The sequence below is a fragment of the Copadichromis virginalis genome, linkage group LG3 (genome assembly GCF_057382275.1).
Source record: "Copadichromis virginalis isolate Kocher_CV1m ecotype Utaka linkage group LG3, C_Virginalis_male_GT1.1, whole genome shotgun sequence".
Classification (NCBI taxonomy): Eukaryota; Metazoa; Chordata; class Actinopteri; order Cichliformes; family Cichlidae; genus Copadichromis; species Copadichromis virginalis.
In genome coordinates, this window is record NC_140620.1 from 6,446,717 (window position 1) to 6,471,878 (window position 25,162).

Consider the following 25,162-nt stretch of genomic DNA (forward strand, 5'->3'; position numbering starts at 1 on the left):
CACACTTAATACTTTGTAACAGTGATTTATTTACAATGAGTGCAGTTAAACAAAGGAAGGGAGCATATCATAACTTCAGGGTGAACCCAAGGCCAAAACAACAGACATAAGGTAGCCTATCTCAGGAATAAATACAACTTACCTACGCAAAAGAACTAACTCAAACGACAATCACTTTCCTCCCTGCCTAACAAAAATAGGAGAAAACTGATCAAACAAAAAGGCGGTCCACCCCTACATGCTCTTACGTTAACCAACATAGTGACACAGTTAACGGTCTGCCGGTTGGGTTGGGCCAAGGATGAATGACATGGCAGTCCCTGGCGGTATCTTCTTATCTGCTGCCAGCCATCCACCCTGGATGCACCAATCATGGAGGAGCACCTGCACACTCAAATTTACATATAATTACGACAACAGTCGTAACAATGATGAAACCTGCAGCTTCAGGATCTGTGAGCTGTCTACTTTCAGCCCCGACGGCGTGTCCGTGTACGTGCCGTCGAGTGAACGATCCACGCTCTGTGTTTCCATCTTTGTGTGTTTAGCTGCTCTCATTTACTGTTTTATCCTCTAATGCTGGGTAATGTCAGCTGGTCCATGTGCAGCTGGCTGTGAGGCTCAGGGAGCGTCTACAAAGTGCAACACTGAAAGAACATCATCCATAAATATTGAGTAATAACTGGACTCTCATACAGCGAGACTCAAATGCCTTTAAACATCAGCTTATCCTGCTGATCCAAGTCCAACACTGAGTTTGTAAAAACATGTTTGTCAATCATTTTGTTTGGTTTCTGAGGAAAATGATTCAATAACTTGCTGCTAATACACAACATTTCATCATATTTCCTCATAACCCTCTTTTGTCTGACCATTTGATCCCATTTGAATTTGCAATAAAGGATCCACAGAGTTTGGTGACAATAATGACAGTAGATGTTTGTGTGAAAGTGCTGGAAGCAAATGAGTGTGTGATGTTCTTTCAGTGTTGCACTTTGTAGACGCTCCCTGAGCACTGGTCTCACAGCCAGCTGCACATAGAGACCAGTGTTGTTAGTCCAGGTCAGAAGATGACTTGATGGAATGAAAATGAGCTTGTAGTTTGTCTGCTTTAATAATGTGACTGGAAAAAGGTGTTGGACTTCAAATATGTCCATTTCTTTCACACTTCACCTTTAAAAGTGAAGCCTTGTGGTTCCTGGAAGGAAAAACATGACTTTTTCAAGTCTTTGTCCTGTTTTTATGAGAAATGTACGACTTTAATGTGAAACATTCAGAGTTTTTTCTCTTGTTGTGTTTGTTTGAAGCTTCAGCTGTTTGGAGTTTCCATTTTCTAAACTTCTACATTCTGAACCTTCTTCAGCTCTAAACAGATGATGAAACACTGAATGATTTCAAGCTCACACTTTGTCTAATAAACTTACATCTTTCATTCTTTATACAGATTGAGTTTATGTGGTTTGTCAAAGATCAGCTGTGATTATCTGGCAGCAGCACTGAAGTCCAACCCCTCCCATCTGAGAGAGCTGGACCTGTACGACAACACCCTGCAGGATTCAGGAGTGAAGCATCTGTGTGGTTTCCTGGAGAGTCCAGGATGTGGACTTGAAACTCTGAGGTCAGTCAGCATGTTTTAGTTGTGCTGAGATGAATATGATGTGAAAGTTGTGCTGACACTAAACTGCAGACATCAGGCTGATATTATACTGATCCACACTGAGGATCTTCATGGTAAAGTCTGTTTTCTTCTTCTCTGGTTTAGTCCATTGACTGCAGCAGAACAATGTTCACATTTCAAACCTTCAAAGAAGAAGAAAAATCCTCCACTGGATAATTCACTGTGAAACTCTTCAACTCTTCATTCCACCTTAACCCTTTAAAACCGGTCAGAGCGGGCACGCTCCGTTTTGCGTAACTATTTTTAAATCCCGGTAGCACTGAAACCACGTAAGCTAGCGCAATAATTTTTTTTGCATATGAAACCGGAGGAGTTGTACTTACATCTTATGCCATCAGCTTGTCCTAGGTCACATTTTCCTTCCACATATAGCTTTGCAAAAACTGCATAAAAAGCGCTTGCAGCAACAAAAACATAATATTCCAGAAACAGGCTTTGCCGATCCGATCAGCTGTTCATAACACTTCCTACGTCCACCAGCGTGAACTATCGCATGTCCGCCATGACCTGCCTGAAACCGGAAGTGACGTCATTTTCGCGGAAATGTAATTTTTTAACATCAAGGCCTCATGAGCTTATACTAGTGTTTTTAAAAGTTTTGTTTGACTTTATGACTTTCTGTGTCGTTTCTAGGATGCTTAGGACTAATATTGCACTGCTGGAAATAGTTTATTTTGATGCATATGCTGCTTTTTTGCAAATTTGCACTATAATATTTATTTTCGTTTTTCCTGCAGGGTATAGAAATTGGTGTATTTCAAAAAGAAAACTATGAAGACACTCAAAATAAATTTCCTGTGGTGGGAAACTATTTTGTGCTACTTTTTTGTATTTACAGTTTTGAGGGATAAGCCTCTTAAATTTCTCTAACTAGAAATATATGTTAAAAAACAAAAACGATTTTAAATTTTTTTGTAGTTTATTGCACTTTTTTGCAATTTATGTAATTACTATGCACTTAATGCATGCATATTATTAAAAGGCTGTATTGGTTGTATTGATGTATAGCAACTTGAAATGCTCCCAAAAATGGCTCTACAACATGTAAAAATATAATATAACCTGTGGCGGACTTGGTTCTATGGTAGGTCTTAAAGGGTTAAAGTCTGTCTGACACTGAAATCCAAAGCAAAATGTGCGTTTGCTTTACAGACAGCAGTCCAACACAAACATACACACATCATCCAAAACACAGTCCAACATCCAAATCTCCTCCACTGCCAGCATGAATGATGGGAAAGAGAAGGAGGAACACTCTGACATTCAGGGTTAGAATGAGTTTCATGAAGCAGACTGTGAAGATCAAAGCTGCATTAGAAAGCTTACATGAATGAAAGAGTGGACAGAAGTGGACAGAGATCATCTGAAGCACTTCAAAGGCTTTAAATCAGCACATTTCTCTTTATTCTTTATCAACTCTGTTAGTTTCTCTCAGTTTTCTGTGGAATGAAGCTAACAGCAGGCTAATAAGATGCTGACCAATAGGTTTCTATTAAAGGTTGTAATTTGTATATGAAAAAGTGCTTTGGCTCAGCAGGGATCAGCTTACAGGTAGAATACAGCTGCTGGATGGGATTAGCATGTCATAGCTATCTACCAAACTGCTAACTGGGGAATTCCAGGCCATCTATGAATATTTTTTTGCTAACTGTTTATTCAGCTTAGGCTCACAGGGCTGCAACCTGTGCCCTAGCAGTCATAGGGCAAGAGGCGTGGTCCACCTGCACAGGTGAGCATTTCATCACAGGGCCAACAGAGAGAGACAGAGAAGCACTCTCTCACATCCACACCTGCAGCCAATTTAGAAGCACCAATTAACCTAAGCAGCATTTCATTGGACTGTGGGAGAACATCCAACCTCCACAGAAAGGCCAACAAGCTTCAACCTACAACCTTCTTGCTTTAAGGCAGTAGTGCTAACCACTTTTCCCCATTTCAGCCCAAATCCTGCATCTTCCTGTTTCTGACTCCAGGTCAGCTCCACTAACACTTTCTTATCAGACACTGCCACCTAGTGGAGGAAGTCTTATTAAGTGTGCCTATGCCAAGAGGTATTTATTATTTATTATTCTTCATATTATTATAATTATTATTATTCTTCAGTTTCCGCCTGAAATTTTGCAGCGTAACTCGCCCCAAAGTTTTGAGACAAGGTTCACATATGTTATATCATTTTGTGCGGCTGGATCTGGAATGGTGTGTTATGAATTTTTGTGTTTATGACTTTTATAGTTTTTTAAATATTAATATTTTAGTGAAAATTTTCCCGCGCTTATGTGCCGCACAGTTTTGATACAAGGGTTACATATGTTATATCATTTTGTGCGGCTGGGTCTGGACTAGTAGGCTATGACTTTTGGTGTTTATGACTTTTATAGTTTTTTAAATATTTAGATTTTAGTGCAAATTTTGGCCCATTTCTTGGCCCATGAGAAAGATTCATCCTTTGGCCTCATAGAAACAGACTTCATTTGTGGTGTGTTGGCTCTCTCTAGTGGTATGTCGGGAGTGGTACGGCCTGTCTACCCGTATTTGCATTACCGTAATGACGACAATATCAACGGCACGCACAGCGTCGCTGCTTTCAGGAACCATTGGAATTTTTAAGGTTGCGCGAACCATTGAATAGTTACGGTAACTGCAAGGGTGTATGCTTGGTGGAACACTCCATATCCCACAATTCATAGCACGCCTCTACCGACTCAAACAATGGCGGCCACCACTTCATTTAATATTTTACTTGTATTACTGTTTCTAGGTCACAAAATAAACTTTTAAGAGATTTTCAGGCGAGAATGGTGTGTAAACGTCAAATATCTGCTCGTTTTGTCAAAACATCCCATATTAGCAACAGTGCTCTTATGATAATGCTGCTAGTGCGGCTAGCGCTGCTTTGCTCAAAAGCACCCGGGCTTGGCTTAAAGTGAAGCGGCTGACACTCGTTTCACCACCCGATCGCTCGCCATGGGACTGTTTCTCAGCTGGACTTATTTTTCGTTTATATGGGCCGATAATTCATTTATTCATTTTAGTAACGGTATAAACAGTGAAAGGTGGTTGTCCGGATGCTGGTCGATGTGGGAAAAATAACTGAGTTGTTTGGTGGTGGCTAACGCGGAGCTCCAACAAAGGGCAGCTAGCCGTGACAGAAAGGACATGCGGGGAAAGAGACATACGAGGCGGCGAGGCGGCCGCTGATCGACCGGTGGTGGCTAACGCGGAGCTCAATCGTGGATAAGGGAAACCGAAGGCAGGAGCGTGAGGTGAACTGAATTTCAGGTAAGAAGTTATGAACTGCACTCTATTTGGGTAAGATATAAACCGAGTTTAGGTGTAGTTTATTTTCATTGTGCTGACAGTTACAATAACTCCTACTGCGTGCTAGGTAGCACGACAGAGTTTCTATACAGCTGTGTGCGCGCTAAGTTACTGATGTTGAACTTTATGACAGCCTCCCCTGTCATTCTCTCGCCTGTTGAAACTTCAATCATGAAACTGATCAATGATCGGCTTTTCTCTCTTGTTTGGTTATAGCACTAAACAACAGCAGCACGTTTAAGCTTGATCAGCTGTTGTTAGAATTCATTTGATTTTAATTTCTAGTATCAGCTGATGTTTGCTGGAGCCACAGGTGTAAAAAAGGGCTGGTCCAAACCAGGAGATGTCCTTACTGAATCATCAGAGCTGAACTGGTGATGGAGAAACAGGTTTACCTTTTAGGTGACATGAATGAGTTGAAGGGAAATTATGAACTGTTTCTGAGAGACAAATAACACCAAACTCCTTTTTTGTGTAGCTGACTGCTGGTAACTGTGCAGGGGTGGATCTAGCAAAGCTTTTGCCAGGGGGCCAGGTAGGGCATTAACAGGGAGAGGGGGACACAAAGATATACTTTTCTTTCTTATTCTCATATAAAATATTTAGCTTTTATTAAATAGTTATCTGAATCTTACAAACAAAGTTTGTATAATAATACACAAGATTGGCTGTATACCATTGTTAATCAGTCAGAACACTGTGTAAAAATAACAAAAAACAAAAAGTGAATGCAAAAGTGCATAAATATTTATTTTACGTTTTGATGTGTGTGGCAGGGTGTGGTCTGCAGTGCCGCTGCAGGGGAGGTGGACCCACGGGTGGAAAGTCTGTGCTCTCTCAGCTGTTTTTTGGGTGTGTGTTGGGCTGTGAGTTGAAAAGCTACAGCCGACTGTGTGGGTACGCCAACCATGTGTGAAAAGTGGTCCATAACGTAATGCTCCAAAGCGTGTTCATGCAAACATTGTCGGGTCTGCCGTGGTACAATGGGACTTCTGCTCATTAACCTCTGTGCACAGCGTCTGCAAATCAGGGCTGTACGAAGTCACCTCATCTTTACACAAAACTGTAAGCTGTCATCTGTGAGGCGCGAGCGGTGTTTGGTTTTACCATAGTTCATGGTGGAGAATGGCTGCTCTGCTGAGTTTTGCTCTCTGTAGCCGTTTGAATGGCAAACTATACTGATTAGCGGCGGCATAGGCACACTTAAAATTTCTTATGAAATTTTCGCTTTCTAGTTTCCATTTGAAGCTTCAGATTACAGTTAGTTCCTTTACAAAGAGGTGGAGGTGGTGGGGCCACAGCACCATCATCACTGAGTGCCATAGGACACTTAACCTTTGTTTCCATATGCTGGGAACTTCCTGTTGTTCCAAGGAGGACTGGAAAATGTGTGAAAATCTCCCAGTCAGTTCCTCACAGCACACTTCAATCATTTCCCTCCCACAGCATCAGGACCAGGGCTTTTTCTCTCTTTGGTCCCACTAAGAGATTTCCACACAAACACCTCATCAGTGGGACTCTCAGAGCTACCAGCCCTTTGCTACAATCACAAAGCTCTTCATTGAAATCAATGATATCAAAGCTGGAATCAAATGAGTGCAAGTCTTCTGCTGATTCAGCATCACATTCATCTTTGCTCCTTGTTCTGCATCCCCACCATGGACTTCATTCCTTTCCAAGCCAGCCTTGAGTGTCCTTTATTCAGCTCATCCTCTGCTTTACTTTTACACCTGATTTTAGCTGCTTTATCTCTCTTTCAACAAGTTTCTGTGCCTCAATCTTTTTCTTCTCTCCCTCATAACAAGACAGCTTCTTCTGCCTGAGAACATGTTGGAGTGATTTACTAATCCAGGGCTGCTTATTGGGGAAAATACTTCCTGATTTCAAAGTAATCCCCATTTTTCCCAGAAAGAAATGTCAGTAGAAATTGATGATCTAAGTGAGAACATGAGCATTTAAAAAGTCCCAGTGGGTGCTGTCAAAGCAGTCCCTCAGTCCCAGTACAGAGTCTTTGGTTGTTCCAGACTGGAACAACTGTGTTCCCTGTTTGAGCTCTCTTCAGTCCTGTGATCTGACAGACCCAGGGGGGCTATCACATCGCATTTAGAAGCTCCCCTAATGGAGCCACAACACATGTCCAATACTTAGTCTGTCTTGTTGGACCAGCTGGAAGAAATGATTCAAGGACTTAGTCACAGAACAGAGATTCAAATCTCCAAAATCCAACTGGCTGCATCAGGACATATAGTCTGAAACTCTGCACAGTTTCCTGTTTGAAGCTACTTCCTGTTGGCTTCAGCTGTTTGGAGTTTCCATTTTCTAAACTTCTACATTCTGAACCTTCTTCAGCTCTAAACAGATGATGAAACACTGAATGATTTCAAGCTCACACTTTGTCTAATAAACTTACATCTTTCATTCTTTATACAGATTGAAGGAGTGTGATTTGTCAGAGATCAGCTGTGATTATCTGGCAGCAGCACTGAAGTCCAACCCCTCCCATCTGAGAGAGCTGGAGCTGAGCATCAACTACACGCTGCAGGATTCAGGAGTGAAGCATCTGTGTGGTTTCCTGGAGAGTCCAGGATGTGGACTTGAAACTCTGAGGTCAGTCAGCATGTTTTAGTTGTGCTGAGATGAATATGATGTGAAAGTTGTGCTGACACTAAACTGCAGACATCAGGCTGATATTATACTGATCCACACTGAGGATCTTCATGGTAAAGTCTGTTTTCTTCTTCTCTGGTTTAGTCCATTGACTGCAGCAGAACAATGTTCACATTTCAAACAGTGATACTCAACGTATGACCCGCGGCCCACACGCGGCCTGCCCACCTTTCCTGATTCAGAGAGAGGGGACCCTGATTAACTGTGTAGTGTTCTTCCTCACAGTTCTAAGTATCAGACACAACAATGAATAATCCACAGCTGACTGTCTTTAGCAGGTCAAAGGTCACGGCACACAGCAGGCAGTGGGAAATATTATAATTCTGATCATTTATCAGCACATATCCATATGTATAAAAACAAAGCTGACACTGTGAGACTTGATCAGAGGTGTGATCATCACAGCAGAGGCCTTTGTGTCAAAGTCACTGAGGATCAAACAGAAACACATGAAGCAGATTTTCCTGTTCTGGCTTTTTATAGCAGATAACCTTCAAAATATTCTGCAGTCCATCAAAAACTGAAGCAAACCATGAATCAACATGTGAACATGAGCTGATGCTGCTGAAGTGAAGCAAAGTTACAGAGGTTTGATTACAGACACAGCTGAGAGTTTGTAATCTGTCATCATTTTAAAAGGTTTAAATTTCTTCAGTATTGAACAGCAGAAATGAGGCTTTGTTTTCGGAGGCCGACAGCAGTGAACACAACAGCAGACTGGTGCGTAATAAGCAGTGAATAATGCAGGAAACAGATTTTTGAAGGTAAACTGTTCTTGAAGTACACTGAGAGAGAGAGAGCTGTGCAGGAAGTAAACGTCAAAGTCAGAGAGAATTCATGACGATGTTCATCAAATGTAAAGCGTAGTTTGGATCTTCTTCTGCTGCTGGTTCAGTCAGTTTTGGTTGGAGACAGATGAAACCTGCAGCTTCAGGATCTGTGAGCTGTCCACTTTCAGCCCCGACGGCGTGTCCGTGTACGTGCCGTCGAGTGAACGATCCACACTCTGTGTTTCCATCTTTGTGTGTTTAGCTGCTCTCATTTACTGTTTTATTTGTTTGCTTGTTGTTGAAATACTTTTGGGAGCTTTAACCTGAGATTCTGGCAAAATACGTTTATATTAAAAATCGATTCAGAATTGAATGAATCAACATCACTTTATTCAAATTAAAACCATTTAAATAGGAAAATCCATTTTTTTACAGCCGCCTCTAATGCTGGGTAATGTCAGTTGGTCCATGTGCAGCTGGCTGTGAGGCTCAGGGAGCCTCTACAAAGTCCATCCATTCGCTTCCGCTTATCCTTTTCAGGGTCGCGGGGGTTGCTGGAGCCTATCCCAGCTGTCATAGGGCGAGAGGCGGGGTATACCCTAGACAGTTCGCCAGTCTGTCGCAGGGCCAACACACAGGGACAGACAACCATTCACGCTCACATTCACACCTAGTGGCAATTTGGATTATCCAATTAACCTATCCCCACAAGCTGAATGTCTTTGGACGGTGGGAGGAATCCGGAGTACCCGGAGGAAACCCATGCAAACAAGGGGAGAACATGCAAAATCCACACAGAAAGACCCCAGCCTGATGGTGGAATTGAACTCAGGACCTTCTTGCTGTGCGGCAACAGTGCTAACCACCATGCCGCCGTGCTGCGTTGCGTCTTCAAAGTGCAACACTGAAAGAACATCATCCATAAATATTGAGTAATAACTGGACTCTCATACAGCGAGACTCAAATGCCTTTAAACATCAGCTTATCCTGCTGATCCAAGTCCAACACTGAGTTTGTAAAAACATGTTTGTCAATCATTTTGTTTGGTTTCTGAGGAAAATGATTCAATAACTTGCTGCTAATACGCAACATTTCATCATATTTCCTCATAACCCTCTTTTGTCTGACCATTTGATCCCATTTGAATTTGCAATAAAGGATCCACAGAGTTTGGTGACAATAATGACAGTAGATGTTTGTGTGAAAGTGCTGGAAGCAAATGAGTGTGTGATGTTCTTTCAGTGTTGCACTTTGTAGACGCTCCCTGAGCACTGGTCTCACAGCCAGCTGCACATAGAGACCAGTGTTGTTAGTCCAGGTCAGAAGATGACTTGTTGGAATGAAAATGAGCTTGTAGTTTGTCTGCTTTAATAATGTGACTGGAAAAAGGTGTTGGACTTCAAATATGTCCATTTCTTTCACACTTCACCTTTAAAAGTGAAGCCTTGTGGTTCCTGGAAGGAAAAACACGACTTTTTCAAGTCTTTGTCCTGTTTTTATGATAAATGTACGACTTTAATGTGAAACATTCAGAGTTTCTTCTCTTGTTGTGTTTGTTTGAAGCTGCTTCCTGTTGGCTTCAGCTGTTTGGAGTTTCCATTTTTTAAACTTCTACATTCTGAACCTTCTTCAGCTCTGAACAGAAACACTGAATGATTTCAAGCTCACACTTTCTCTAATAAACTTGCATCTTTCATTATTTATACAGATTGGGGCGCTGTGGTTTGTCAAAGATAAGCTGTGATTATCTGGAAGCAGCACTGAAGTCCAACCCCTCGAATCTGAGAGAGCTGGACCTGTACGACAACAAGCTGCAGGATTCAGGAGTGAAGCATCTGTGTGGTTTCCTGGAGAGTCCAGGATGTGGACTTGAAACTCTGAGGTCAGTCAGCATGTTTTAGTTGTGCTGAGATGAATATGATGTGAAAGTTGTGCTGACACTAAACTGCAGACATCAGGCTGATATTATACTGATCCACACTGAGGATCTTCATGGTAAAGTATGTTTTCTTCTTCTCTGGTTTAGTCCATTGACTGTAGCAGAACAATGTTCACATTTCAAACCTTCAAAGAAGAAGAAAAATCCTCCACTGGATAATTCACTGTGAAACTCTCCAACTCTTCATTCCACCTTAAAGTCTGTCTGACACTGAAATCCAAAGCAAAATGTGCGTTTGCTTTACAGACAGCAGTCCAACACAAACAAACACACATCATTCAAAACACAGTCCAACATCCAAATCTCCTCCACTGCCAGCATGAATGATGGGAAAGAGAAGGAGGAACACTCTGACATTCAGGGTTAAAATGAGTTTCATAAAGCAGACTGTGAAGATCTAAGCTGCGTTAGAAAGCTTACATGAATGAATGAGTGGACAGAAGTGGACAGAGATCATTTGAAGCACTTCAAAGGCTTTAAATCAGCACATTTCTCTTTATTCTTTACCATCTCTGTTAGTTTCTCTCAGTTTTCTGTGGAATGAAGCTAACAGCAGGCTAATAAGATGCTGACCAATAGTTTTCTATTAAAGGTTGTAATTTGTATATGAAAAAGTGCTTTGGCTCAGCAGGAATACAGCTGCTGGATGGGTGTACGGTTTTTACTAAGCTAACTATCTATAATTTAGTAAACTCCCACGGTAAGGGTGTGTTTTAACTGATGAAACTGTTTCGTACTCCGGCTCGGACATCTTATTGCTGCCTTTTATAAGCTTTATTGCACAAGCATAAGCTAACACCAGTACAGTAACCGTGCCTTTACAGAAGCCAGGTAATCAACTGAAAGACACAAAATAAAACAACCATACAACATTAACAAAGCAACACTATTAATGACAGTACAGTTTGGTAATAGTCATATTTGTATCTTTAACACGTTACTTAGTTAACACAGAAACTCACCAGCTCTGCTTCATCAGTCATAAGAGCAATATCAATGAAAAGAAGATCGGGCAGGTAGGATCTGTGAGCAGCCTTTAACACGTACCATCCCAGACTTACATAAATCACTCCATCTTAAATAAATTTGTCATTTAAATCAAATATGGGTCTGGCTGATAATAAATCACAACAAACAAATTGGCATGTTAGTAATATGGGAAAAAACCACACCTCCCACTTGAACTACGTGCCAGACTAAGTAGGCCACAATAACCAGTAGCAATAAACACTAATATAGAAAACAAAAAATTCTTATAACCGTGTTTTAAACAGTTTGGGCCTGGTCCCCACACCAAAGAGTCCCCAATCCGCAAGTATTTCTCAGGTACTCAGGGGGATGAACCACGTCCCTCTTGCTCCTCTACTGGCAGTAACACCACCAACCTCCTTACGTCCCTGTGGAGAATGGTGGAATGACATGGTTCCCTGTCTTTCCTTGACTGAGACCAGTTGATGGGACGACTACAACAAATCCTTACTTTGACATCTCGAACAACACCCCGGTGATCTGGATCTGCCTCCTCCATGCAGCCCAGCTTGAAACGGCCCCTAAGTGCGTTCTGATCTGCCACCCTGACAAGGTCACCAACACAGACATTTCTCGCCGGGGCATGCCATTTTTGACGAACAAACAGGTGCGGCCCAGCCAACTGACTCCAGCGTCTCCAAAACTTGTCCACTTCCACCTGGACTGCACGTAATCGACTGAATGGGTAGGCAGGGAACTCAAAACCCATGTTGTCGCCTCTGGGTCCTGCCCGACCCAACAACAAAGAGTTTGGTGTCAAAACATCTACAATTTCTTCCTGAACTTGAGCTCTGGCCACGATATGCCTCTCATTGGTGAGGTTGGCTGCCAAATAGAGGAGGGTTTGGAATTCCAGAGCAGTCAAGTTTCCCTCCTCACCAACGTTACTCAACGCCCTTTTCAACACGCGAACAGCTGCCTCTGCTGCTCCATTCATGTGGGGAGTCCGCTGGACTAAACTCCCACATCCAGTCAGACCCAACTACGGCTGCCTTTCTTTGGATCTCTTCTTTGTCGATACTCGCAAGGAAATTGTAGAGCTCCTTCAGTGCAGGTTTAGCTCCCACAAAATTGGTCCCCTGGTCAGACCAGAGTTTCTTAGGGTGACCCCTCAGGGCAGTAAACCGCTGGTATGCCTTCAGGAACCCCTCAGTTGACAGTCAACTATGTCTGCATGAACTGCTCTTGAGGCCATACAGCTAAAAACCACGCCCCAGACTTTCTTCTTCAATTCAATTCAATTCAATTTTATTTATATAGCGCCAAATCACAACAAAAGTTACCTCAAGGCGCTTCATAGATACAGAGAAAAACCCAACAATCATATGACCCCCTATGAACAAGCACTTTGGCGACAGTGGGAAGGAAAAGCTTCCCTTTTAACAGGAAGAAACCTCCGGCAGAACCAGGCTCAGGGAGGGGCGGCCATCTGCTGCGACCGGTTGGGGTGAGAGAAGGAAGACAGGATAAAAGACATGCTGTGGAAGAGAGACAGAGGTTAATAACAGATATGATTCAATGCAGAGAGGTCTGTTAATACATAGTGAGTGAGAAAGGTGACTGGAAAGGAAAAACTCAATTCATCATGGGAATCCCCCGGCAGCCTATGTCTATTGCAGCATAACTAAGGGAGGATTCAGGGTCACCTGGTCCAGCCCTAACTGTATGCTTTAAAAGTAGAGATAGTGTCTGTCTCCCGAATCAAAACTGGAAGCTGGTTACACAGAAGAGGGGCCTGAAAACTGAAGGAGATGGGTTTTTGGGGGGTAGCAGGAGGAGAGAAGCTGCAGAGAGGCATGTAAGATTGCAACTCTGCTTCCTAGTCCCAACTCTGGATAGTCATATTTTGGGGGGTTTAATAAATTTGTTCATATTTCTAGAAATGAGAGCTGCTCCATCCAAAGTGGGATGGATGCCGTCTCTCCTAACAAGACCAGGTTTCCTCCAGAAGGTTTGCCAATTATCTATGAAGCCCACATCGTTTCTGGGACACCACTCAGACAGCCAGCAATTTAAGGAGAACATGTGGCTAAACATGTCACTCCTGGTCTGATTGGGGAGGGGACCAGAGAAAACTACAGAGTCCGACATTGTTTTAGCAAAGTTGCACACCGATTCAATATTGATTTTAGTGACCTCCGATTGGCGTAACCGGGTGTCATTACTGCCAACGTGAATTATGATTTTACTGAATTCATTCGTCGCCTTACTGAGTCTCTGACAAAATTTGGACCAAACAAGTCCAAAGTAGTGTACTCGAAAGGGACTGCTGGCGTAGTGTGTACGAGAGGAAGATCACTCATCACCTGAGTGCATAGCTTGGCCCGGCACTTTCTGCAACATATGCACGAATCAATCACCTTCTTTACGATCCTGGAACCTTGAACTACCCAGCCCCTCTTCCTCATCCCAAGAAGGGTTGCAGAAACACCTTCATGATTGACACGATGGGCGTCCTCAGCAAGGAGAGAGCTTAATCGCCACTTGTAGGGGATCAATGGGACCCCGTACCTCTCCTCCACAACGGATTGAATCCGGCCATAGCACATCAAGAGCCCCGTTGTTTTATCCTTGCGCACAACCAGGCGGTTGCGGTTGTTCTACCCGCTCCTTAGCCGTGGGCACTGCCTCCCACTTTAATCCTACAGCAGTTCAACCCCTGCCAGATAACCAAAAGCGCAAGGCTCTGTGGACATAAGCTATGACCCCACAGAGCTTGGCTAGAGAATCTAACCGTGAAAGATCTACTTGATTTATCAAGGCTGAACCCCAGTACTCCTTGATCCTGCAGACATTAGAAGCAACAGAAGGAGACCCCTTAGTTTCAAAAGACGTAACCTTGTTGCTGAATGGTAAAAGCTCTGGACTTACTTGGCCGCTGACCACACCTTCGACGCTATCAAAACCATCTGGAGTAGTCTGAACCCTTTCCTGCGACCTTGTTAAGATGGCAGAAAAAGCCTTTCTTTGGAGTCGACTGACGACTTCTCTAGTCCCAGAGGCCACCTCTGCAGCCGACTTTATGGGCCATTCCTCTACTGGCTTGGTTAGGAACATGGGACCGGTCTGCCATGAAGAGTCCTCACCAAGCTGCTCAGGGGAACATCCTCTTGTGACCAGGTCAGCCACGTTGAACTGGCCAGGATGCCACCACCAGTCGGTCACAGGCCCGGCCTTCTGTATCTCTCCCACTCGATTGGCAAAGAAGGTCTGGAACCCGTAACTCTCCCGTTGGATTGCATCTAACACAGTCTGACTGCCCAGAAAATGGTACCAATGATCTATTTCCAACCGAGTGTACTTCAGAAAGTGACCTGTCAGGCGAGTGGCAAAAACAGCTCCACAAATCTTTGCCTTGACAGCTTCTCCCTTTTGTTCGATTGGAGTCAATTTGGCCTTGTACTCCACTAGCCGAGTCTTGACCCCTCCAGACGTTTCCCAGCGCAGGTAGAGGACCACTGATGACTTCTCTAGTCCGCTCCACTAAAGCCAGACCGCACCCAAGGCTTGAGGTAAAACCCCCCCATGCTTGAGAATGGATTCAACCCCCTCAAGGATCTTGCTCAGTCTGTTAGGGTCAGTGTGGTACACAAGGATGTCATCCACGTAAGTATCCTCTTCAATGACACGTCTTTCTTCCACTCTGTTGACAAACTGTGGCAGAGGGGCAGTCTCTCGCATGGCAAACTGAGCGATACAACCTGCAAGCTTGTCACCTATGTTCACACGCACCACAGCATAATCCACAGCACCTCTTGATCCTCCAGCCATACAGAGTTATACACTTTGGAGACGTCCCCTATTGCTGCATGCTCTCCCTCCCGGAAATGGAGCAGCACTGCCCTAATGGGATTCAGAACATCTGGGCCTTTCATCAAGATGCTGTTCAAACTAACACCTCTGTACACCTGGCTGCTGTCCCAAACGAGCCTCACCGGCGTGGTGTTGGAGTGGGGGTTGGGCGCCATCAAATGGTTTATCCACCACACGGCTCCTTTCCACTCGTCAAACACTGTCTGGGAAAGCTGGACAGCGGCCCCCCTCGCCAGCATGTCACACACCTGCTTAGCATAAGCTGCCTTCCATAGCGGATCTTTCTCGAGCCGCTTTTCTGACTTCAGGAAAGTTGCCTCCACAGCTTTGCGGTTGTTAGGCAGGGTCGCAGGGTCCTCTTTCCAGGGATATTTAGCATCCCAATGGCGCTTGTCGCTGTGATTGTCACTCAGCTTGAAGGTTAGACCTCCTCTGATGATCTCCAACTCTCTTTCATCAGCAAGTGGCATTTCCTTCCCTCCAGGGGCGCACTTCCCGCAGCGGCACCCGCCACACATGGGATCACAGGCGGCACCAATACTGTCCAATGCAGCCATTTGATGATCTGAGTGTTGGGTGTAGCCGTGGTACCGACCTCTATGCTGTTCTTTGGTTTTGGGCAGCAGTTACGGAGGGCCACAACTCTCTGAGACTCCGCCCTCATGGAGCACGCAAAATGGGTTGATGAGAGACGTGCAGTCACCTCCACATCTTCAAACAGATCTGGGTGTGCACCACTGATGGTTTTCCCTAACGGACCATCCCACAGAACCAAGTCACCGCACCTCATCATTCTCTGGGGGGCTAGACGACCCTCCCGGGTGCTGATGAGTAGCTCAACCTTTTCCGGGCGGATCAGTTCGCCTGGTTCGACGGAGCCTAGGAAGAACTTCTCCAGGCGCTCCGAGTCCACGAAGTGACCCACATTGGCAATCTCTTCTAATCCATAGCAAACCATCTCATGGAGTCGCCATGTCCCCTTCTTTGTGGCTACCTTTATGCTCAACAGGTATCTCTTTGTCTCTACTTTTGCCTCCATGCCACCAACAACATGAACAACTAAGGTGATTGGTTCACCAGGCAGACCAAGCCTCTCCGCTGCCTGGTGGGTGATGTAATTCGTGTCAGAGGCTAAATCGATGAGTGCTCCAATCCAGTCTCCCCTCTTGGTGGTGACGTCCAACAACATCATGAGGACCGGTAGCTCCTTCAGACAACTCTCATCTTCCGAGCCTCTGCCTGCCCACAACTTTGTCCACAACAAAGTCACTTTGTTTGTGCAAGCCTTCTGAACAGCCTCCAGCTGCTCCGGGGACAGACCTAGGCCAGCAAACACAGCCTCTTGCTCTTCCGTTGGGCCTCGGGGTTCTCTCCTTTTATCCCCTTTGGTCCCTTGCCTAGCTGCATCTTTCCTAGTTGGGGTCTTAAGACACAGGAAGAAATGGTGATCCGATGAGGCATCACCCCTTCTGCATCCCTCATTACGACACAGAAAGTTCTTACTACATGGGTCATCACTCCCATGGGAGTCCAGACACCTGGGACATACTTTTGTCTTTTTCACATAAGCGCTCCGCTCTGACGGGTTGGCCTTTTTAAACGTCTTACAGCGGTATAAACGGCCTGTGTGACCCTCTTCACCACACAAACAGCAAGGATTCTGTGACAGCTCACCTCTCGTCTCGCTCACAGTAGCCTTGGTGAACGAACGTCTCTCCATCCTCCGATTTGGTCTCTTTTTTGGTTTCTCGCGGGGGCTCGGATCAGCTGCCCTGGTAGTATTAGACTGTCTGATGGATTGCAACTGCTCCAGTTGCACCAGAACTGTCTTCTGATCTTTCAGGAACTGCCATAGCTTATCAAACCGGTTCTGTGGACTGACATCATTGACAGGATCACATCGGTACAAAAGCCACCTTTCTTTCATACTGTCCGGCAGCTTTTTTATGGCATCTTCACAACCTTGGTCTATTATGTCCAACAGCGACCTCTCTACAGCTTGGATTAACTGTAAAACCTCTCTGGGTTTGTTGTTGCGCACGCCCAGTAACTCCTGTAGTTCAAGTACAATGTCATCTGCTATTAGTGATACGTCACCATAACAGTCTTCTAAAACCTGGAAAACCTCGCTCGCAGTACGGCAGTGAGACAGCCTAAGTTCACATTTCACTGGATCAGCAATACTGTCCATCAGGTGGAAGAGCCTGCACTCCGGGGAACCTGTGGGTTCCGCTAACGCTTGGAGGGTCCCCCAGTTACTCTTCCAGCTCCAGTAGCTTCTCCTGTCCCCAAAGAACTTTGGTAGGCTCAGGGGTGCGAGTGCGATCCTCGTTCCGAGTGATCCTTGAGAGACGGTAGACGTGCTCTGTCCTGCCCCAGCGCCATTGGGTCTCACACCATGCATTCCTTGAAGCTGCTGTGGCGTGCCTGAGAGGCCAGGGTTGAATACAGGACTCACAAGTCCCTGGGATAGTGGTCTCTGTGGTGGCGCTTCAAGGGCTGCAATGGTAGGACCTGCAGCTCGTGCTCCATCGGGGCCACCTTCATAAATGACCTGGTTACTACTGCCCACTGAAGCACTTTGGCATGCAGCAGGGTGCACGTCAGCATCTAGTGCACCACCGGCACGCGCTGGGCCATCATCTCCACCGGTCACAGCGGGCCCACTTGGCTTGCTAGTGCTGGTCATCACTCCACCGTCAGCGCCACCTTCATCACTGCCTTCACCTTCACTGCTAGTCCTGCTTCTAAGGTCGCCACACCCAGATCTCCTTCTTCCATCTAGGGTGGTAGCCAGCACATCCATAGCTACTCTCCTCCTTTCCTTGAGCTCTTTGAGACAAGCTCGCATAACATTCACTTCTTTTTCTGGAACATGTTAGGATGCCTGTTTTTTTGTTTTGGTGTTTTTTTTGGGCTGTCTGGGAGCCAGCCCTTTGGGGGGGGGGGGGGGGGGGGGTACTGTTAGGATGCCTGGGTCGTTGACCCAGGGTTTTTGAGTTTATTTTATTATTTATAATTTATAGTCTTTGGTTTCTTTGAGTTCTGTCTTATGGTTTATGTCTCTGTCTTCTCTAGTTGCTCTGTCTCCCCTGTCAGCTGTATTCCCTTGTCTAGTTCGTGTCTCTGTGTATCCTTAGTTGCTATATCCCCGTGTCCAGTCAGTGTCTGTGTCTGCCCTGGTCCCACGTCTCTGTTCCCTCTGTTGCAGTGCGTGCAAGTCTGTGTCTTTAGTTCAGTCTGCGTCATGTTTCCTGTTTTATTTTGAAGGTCCTTGTCTGAGGTTAATGTATCTGGTTTCGCTTCCCCTTGTCTCGTTAGGCTTGATTTGCCCCAGCTGTGTTTCCCTCCTGTTACCCATTCCCTGATTGCTCCCTCTGTGTATTTAAGCCCTGTGTTTCTCTATGTCTGTGTCGCGATCTACCGTTTATTTTGCTGTGTGTTTTGTCTGCTTGCCTGAGTTTATGTTTAAAGTCTCAGTTCTGGTATCTTTTTTAGTTCAGCATTAAAGCAGTTTTTTGAGTTTACTTTGTGCCTCCGAGTGTCTGCACTTTTGGGTCCACGATTCCTGTCTGCACACAGCCGTTCCATAACAGAACATAACGATCCCACTTATGCACAAACTCACTTAGAGCTTCCTCTCTGCCTTCCACAGCAGGGAGCATTGAATCAAACTGATCCTGTTTTATCTGACCCATTTTGAGCCCCTCCACCTGGCTAATCGCATCTTTTAGGTCAACTCTTAGACTCTCAAACTGACCTGATGCACAATGGGACCATGACGCTTCCTTTAGCTTCATTTCTGTGGTCTGGTATTTCGAGCGGCAGTCCTGCAGCTTCTTCTCCACTTCAGCTATTTCTGCTGCAAAACCACTTGCATCTTCTTCTTCCATAGCAGCAATGTAATCAAAACTGCTATCACAAACCTCACTATAACTGTCTTTGAGTGTCCTACATTCAGACATGAGGTCATGTTCAGTCAGAAGGTTAATGTTAAAGACAGTGGAATTGGCTTTCCTAGTCAAAACTGCTTGCGCAGAGGGCCGCCTTTTCTTTAATTCTTCTCGGCATGCCATACTGACTTTTTCCTTCTTGTTTATTACCGGCGTTACTCCTTTGCCCTCAACAAAGATGGCGGCGGCCCACTTCCGGTCACTTAGCGGCTAGTAACTCAATTAAAAGTCAGTTTTCGGCGGCTGGCTCATCCTATGCCAGTGCCCTAATAGTCACAGCAAGGAAATCAAAACACAGTCTCTCACGTACGACGGCTTGACGATGTTTTGGGGATGAAGTTACGTCGATCGGCTTGACGATCGGCCGGGCTCCGTCTAATTACGGGATTCTCCGTAGCCGACAGAGACCCCTCCTCCACTTCTCCGTCGTGGGGCTGGCTAAGTGTTGATTACTGTATGGTTTTTACTAAGCTAACTACCTTTAATTTAGTAAACTCCCACCGTAAGGGTGTGTTTTAACTGATGAAACTGTGTCGTACTCAGGCTCTGATTGCTGCCTTTTATAAGCTTTATTGCACAAGCATAAGCTAACACCAGTACAGTAACCGTGCCTTTACAGAAACCAGGTAATCAACTGAAAGACACAAAATAAAACAACCATACAACATTAACAAAGCAACACTATTAATGACAGTACAGTTTGGTAATAGTCATATTTGTATCTTTAACACGTTACTTAGTTAACACAGAAACTCACCAGCTCGGCTTCATCAGTCATAAGAGCAATATCAATGAAAAGAAGATCGGGCAGGTAGGATCTGTGAGCAGCCTTTAACACGTACCATCCCAGACTTACATAAATCACTCCGTCTTAAATAAATTTGTCATTTAAAGCAAATATGGGTCTGGCTGATAATAAATCACAACAAACAAATTGGCATGTTAGTAATATGGGAAAAAAACACACAATGGGATTAGCATGTCATAGCTATCTACCAATCTGCTAACTGGGGAATTTCAGGCCATCTATGAATCATTTTTGCTAACTGTTTATTCAGCTTAGGCTCACAGGGCTGGAGCCTGTGCCCTAGCTGTCATAGGGCAAGAGGCGTGGTCCACCTGCACAGGTCAGCAGTCAATCAAAGGGCCAACAGAGAGAGACAGAGAAGCACTCTCTCACATCCACACCTTCAGCCAATTTAGAAGCACCAATGAACCTAAGCAGCATTTCATTGGACTGTGGGAGAACATCCAACCTCCACAGAAAGGCCAACAAGCTTCAACCTACAACCTTCTTGCTTTAAGGCAGTAGTGCTAACCACTTTTCCCCATTTCAGCCCAAATCCTGCAACTTCCTGTTTCTGACTCCAGACCAGCTTCACTAACATTTTCTCCTCAGACACTGCCACCTAGTGGAGGAAGTCTTAGTTCCATTTGAAGATTCAGATGACAGTTAGTTCCTTTACAAAGAGGTGGAGGTGGTGGGCCACAGCACCATCATCACTGAGTGCCATAGGACACTTAACCTTTGTTTCCATATGCTGGGAACTTCCTGTTGTTCCAAGGAGGACTGGAAAATGTGTGAAAATCTCCCAGTCAGTTCCTCACAGCACACTTCAATCATTTCCCTCCCACAGCATCAGGACCAGGGCTTTTTCTCTCTTTGGTCCCACTAAGAGATTTCCACACAAACACCTCATCAGTGGGACTCTCAGAGCTACCAGCCCTTTGCTACAATCACAAAGCTCTTCATTGAAATCAATGATATCAAAGCTGGAATCAAATGAGTGCAAGTCTTCTGCTGATTCAGCATCACATTCATCTTTGCTCCTTGTTCTGCATCCCCACCATGGACTTCATTCCTTTCCAAGCCAGCCTTGAGTGTCCTTTATTCAGCTCATCCTCTGCTTTACTTTTACACCTGATTTTAGCTGCTTTGTCTCTCTTTCAACAAGTTTCTGTGCCTCAATCTTTTTCTTCTCTCCCTCATAACAAGACAGCTTCTTCTGCCTGAGAACATGTTGGAGTGATTTACTAATCCAGGGCTGCTTATTGGGGAAAATACTTCCTGATTTCAAAGTAATCCCCATTTTTCCCAGAAAGAAATGTCAGTAGAAATTGATGATCTAAGTGAGAACATGAGCATTTAAAAAGTCCCAGTGGGTGCTGTCAAAGCAGTCCCTCAGTCCCAGTACAGAGTCTTTGGTTGTTCCAGACTGGAACAACTGTGTTCCCTGTTTGAGCTCTCTTCAGTCCTGTGATCTGACAGACCCAGGGGGGCTATCACATCGCATTTAGAAGCTCCCCTAATGGAGCCACAACACATGTCCAATACTTAGTCTGTCTTGTTGGACCAGCTGGAAGAAATGATTCAAGGACTTAGTCACAGAACAGAGATTCAAATCTCCAAAATCCAACTGGCTGCATCAGGACATATAGTCTGAAACTCTGCACAGTTTCCTGTTTGAAGCTACTTCCTGTTGGCTTCAGCTGTTTGGAGTTTCCATTTTCTAAACTTCTACATTCTGAACCTTCTTCAGCTCTAAACAGATGATGAAACACTGAATGATTTCAAGCTCACACTTTGTCTAATAAACTTACATCTTTCATTCTTTATACAGATTGAGGTGGTGTGGTTTGTCAGAGATCAGCTGTGATTATCTGGCAGCAGCACTGAAGTCCAACCCCTCCCATTTGAGACAGCTGGTCCTGTCGGGAAACAACCTGAAGGATCCAGATGTGAAGCAGATGTCTGATCTTCAGCAGAGTCCAGACTACAGACTGGAGACTCTGGTGTAAGTAGAGTGATGGAGTGAGTGGGTGGTGCTGTCAGCAGTATTGTACTAAACACAGTCAGTATGAAACAAAGATCCAGTGTTTCCTGTAAAGCTGCAGCTTCTCAGTGAAGTTGTGAGAGGAGAATGGTGACAGGCTTCAGGATTGGACGCAAAAACTTCCTGGTTCTGCCTTTTTGTCACCTTTATGGTCACCATAGTAACAGCTGACACACTCTGATAAAGTACTGTCAATAGCCAATCAGCTCTCTGAATAAATCAGCACGCAGACCAATGACTGCATTCATTTCCAAGTTTAAAGCAGTGAAGAACACAGTCTGTAGGTGAGGAAGAATTTAGTGAGAGCAGATGTTTGGATGGAATTCCTCCAGTTAACAGCTGGAACCGTCCATCTGGATTGTTGGGCTTGTTGTTGGGGTTCCTACAGAGCTCAGAGTGGACACACCAAGGTTCTTCTAATGAATGAAAGTCCAAACTCAAACTAGGAGTGAAAAACATTTTCATCAACTTCAATAAAAATCCAAAGATTAGAAAAAGTGAAGCAACAATGAGTCCTAGTACAGTCCCAGCACTGAAGTCCCTGCTGCTCTTTATACTGGATGTGCTGCATCACTGACTGACAGCTGATGAAGAGTCTCTGGAAACACTCGTTTATCTCCTCTGCTCTTCCTTCTTCTCTCTGCAGGTGGTGATGATGGTAAACAGGACGGTGTGTGTGCTGAGAGAGGAGGAGCTGTGTCCTGATGATCCAGAGAGGTTGAAGCAGCAGCAGCTTGTGTGTAGAGACGCTCTGACTGGGCCATGTTACTGGGAGGTGGAGAGGAGAGCTTCATCCAGCAGTGACTGACAGAGGAATGAGAAGAAGTGTAGATGACTGTCAGTGCTGCAGAGTGAACTGCTCTGAGAACAGCTCCACTGTCAGACACAATGTAGAGTCCAGCATCATCCCTGTGTGTCCCTCTGGATCTGAGAGAGGATCATCAGTGTATCTGGACTGCTCTGCTGCTGCTCTGTCCTTCTACAGTCTCTGCACAGTCTCTGTCTGACTCTGGCTTCAGACCCTCCTGGATCAAACTCACCTGGAAAGACTTTCAAACATCACTCAATAGATTTGAATACAGAATATATTTGATATATACTGTAGATGTACTGTAGAGTTGCAGTTTGTCGCTTGTAAATACAGTCTGTGAGCAGCTATGAGCTGAAAGATCTTTCTAGAAACACGAAATGTTTTCACTCTTCTGTTGCTTTTTCATATATTTCCACAACATTAATATTGATCCCACCTGTCTCACCTGTTTCATGCTTTTATACATAATAACAGGACACGTGTGATCTGAGCGCTGCTGTGGTTGCTGTGCTGCACGTCTTAATTTAGACAACAGAGACACCTAGTGGTTCAGAGGGAGAACTGCAGGAGGTGGAGCTGTGTTTTACCATGGAAAACTTTTTTTATTTTTATCTTTTAGGCGCAGATACAAATATGACAAGTATCAGTGTAAGATACAAAAGGTCACATCAGTTAGCAGAGGGAACAGTGATCACACAGCAATGTAAGAATAGAAACATAACAGTGAATCTGGACATGTATACAGATGGAAGCAAACAAACGGGATGTAACACTACATTAAAGCCACAAATGGGAAGAAAACAAAGCCAAAGGAAAATATATTTGATCTCAGGAATCCAAATCAGATGCTTTAGAGCAGGGGTCGGCAACCCTGGGCACGCGTGTCACAGCTGCCACGTGAAGGGTTAACTGATGGCACGACCATAGCTGGACTGGCCATCGGGCATACCGATGGTGATTTTTCATTTTTATGATGATGTTTTTAAAATTTTTTCTTTTTTTACCGGTATAATTGATGGAAGGTGGTGGATTGGCCGGATGCTGGTCGATGTGTAAAAATAAGTCAGTTGTTTGGTGGTGGCTATGGCGGAGCTTCCACAGAGGCAGCAGGTGGATGAGGGAAAGGGGAGGCAGGAGGAGCAGAGACCCGAGGCGGCCGCCGGTCCGAGTGTCAGGTGAACTGAACTTCAGGTACGAAGTTATGACCTGCAGTCTGTCTGGGTCAGATATAAACCAAGTTTATGTGGAGTTTAAAAAGAAAAAGCCAAACACCATTACAAAAAGAAGGTAGAAGAACACTTCTCCAACTCCAACCCCCGACGCATGTGGCAAGGACTCCAGACCATCACAGACTACAGGACCACCAAACCCTCCCTCGCGTCCTCTGATATCTCCTTCCTCAACGAGCTCAACAACTTTTATGCTCGCTTTGAGCGAGGGAACCCCACAACCAAAGCAGACGTGACGCCAGACCACCAACCTCTGACTCTCTCCCCCACCGATGTAGGAGCGGTGCTGAGCAGGATCAATGTCCACAAGGCTGCAGGTCCTGATGGCATCCCCGGGCGTGTTCTCAGAGCGTGTTCTGGGGAGCTTGCAGGAGTGCTCACAGACATATTCAACCTGTCCTTGGCCCACGCTGTGGTACCGGCCTGCTTCAAATCCACCTCCATCGTCCCTATACCCAAAAACTCCAACCCATCTTGCCTCAATGACTACCGCCCAGTAGCACTCACCCCCATCATCACTAAGTGCTTAGAGCGACTGGTCCTAGCACACTTCAAATCCTGTCTCCCCCCCACCCTGGACCCCCACCAATTCGCATACCGCCAGAACAGGAGCACAGAGGATGCAGTCTCCATCGCACTGCACTCTGTCCTCTCACACCTGGACAACAACAACACCTACGCCAGAATGCTGTTCATAGACTTCAGTTCAGCGTTCAATACAATCCACCCCTCACAACTCATCAGGAAACTGACAGACCTGGGCATCAGTTCTCTCATCTGCAAATGGTTACTGGACTTCCTGACCAACCGCCCCCAACATGTCCGGCTGGATAACCGCTGCTCATCTACCATCACAATGAACACCGGTGTACCACAAGGCTGTGTGATGAGCCCTTTCCTCTACTCCCTCTTCACCCACGACTGCAGACCTGCTGATGGTTCCAACACCATCATTAAGTTTGCAGATGACACCACGGTGATTGGCCTCATCAGTGACAACGATGAGGCCGCCTACAGGGAGGAGGTGGATTGTCTGGCTGAGTGGTGCGACACAAACAACCTGCTGCTTAACACCGAGAAGACCAAGGAGCTCATCGTGGACTACAGGAGGAATGCTGAC

The 25,162-nt window shown here is 45.2% G+C and overlaps 1 protein-coding gene across 1 annotated transcript; it reads left to right on the forward strand.

Annotated features, from left to right (window-relative positions):
* Positions 1–1,442: 1,442 nt before the first annotated feature.
* On the forward strand, positions 1,443–23,254 carry LOC146712480 (ribonuclease inhibitor-like; the record flags this gene model as incomplete). Its single annotated transcript, XM_085443211.1, has 5 exons — positions 1,443–1,618; positions 7,427–7,603; positions 10,143–10,316; positions 21,790–21,963; positions 22,649–23,254. Coding segments are annotated over 5 exons (708 nt in total), but the record flags the coding sequence as incomplete, so codon positions are not given.
* Between the last annotated feature and the right edge of the window lie 1,908 nt (positions 23,255–25,162).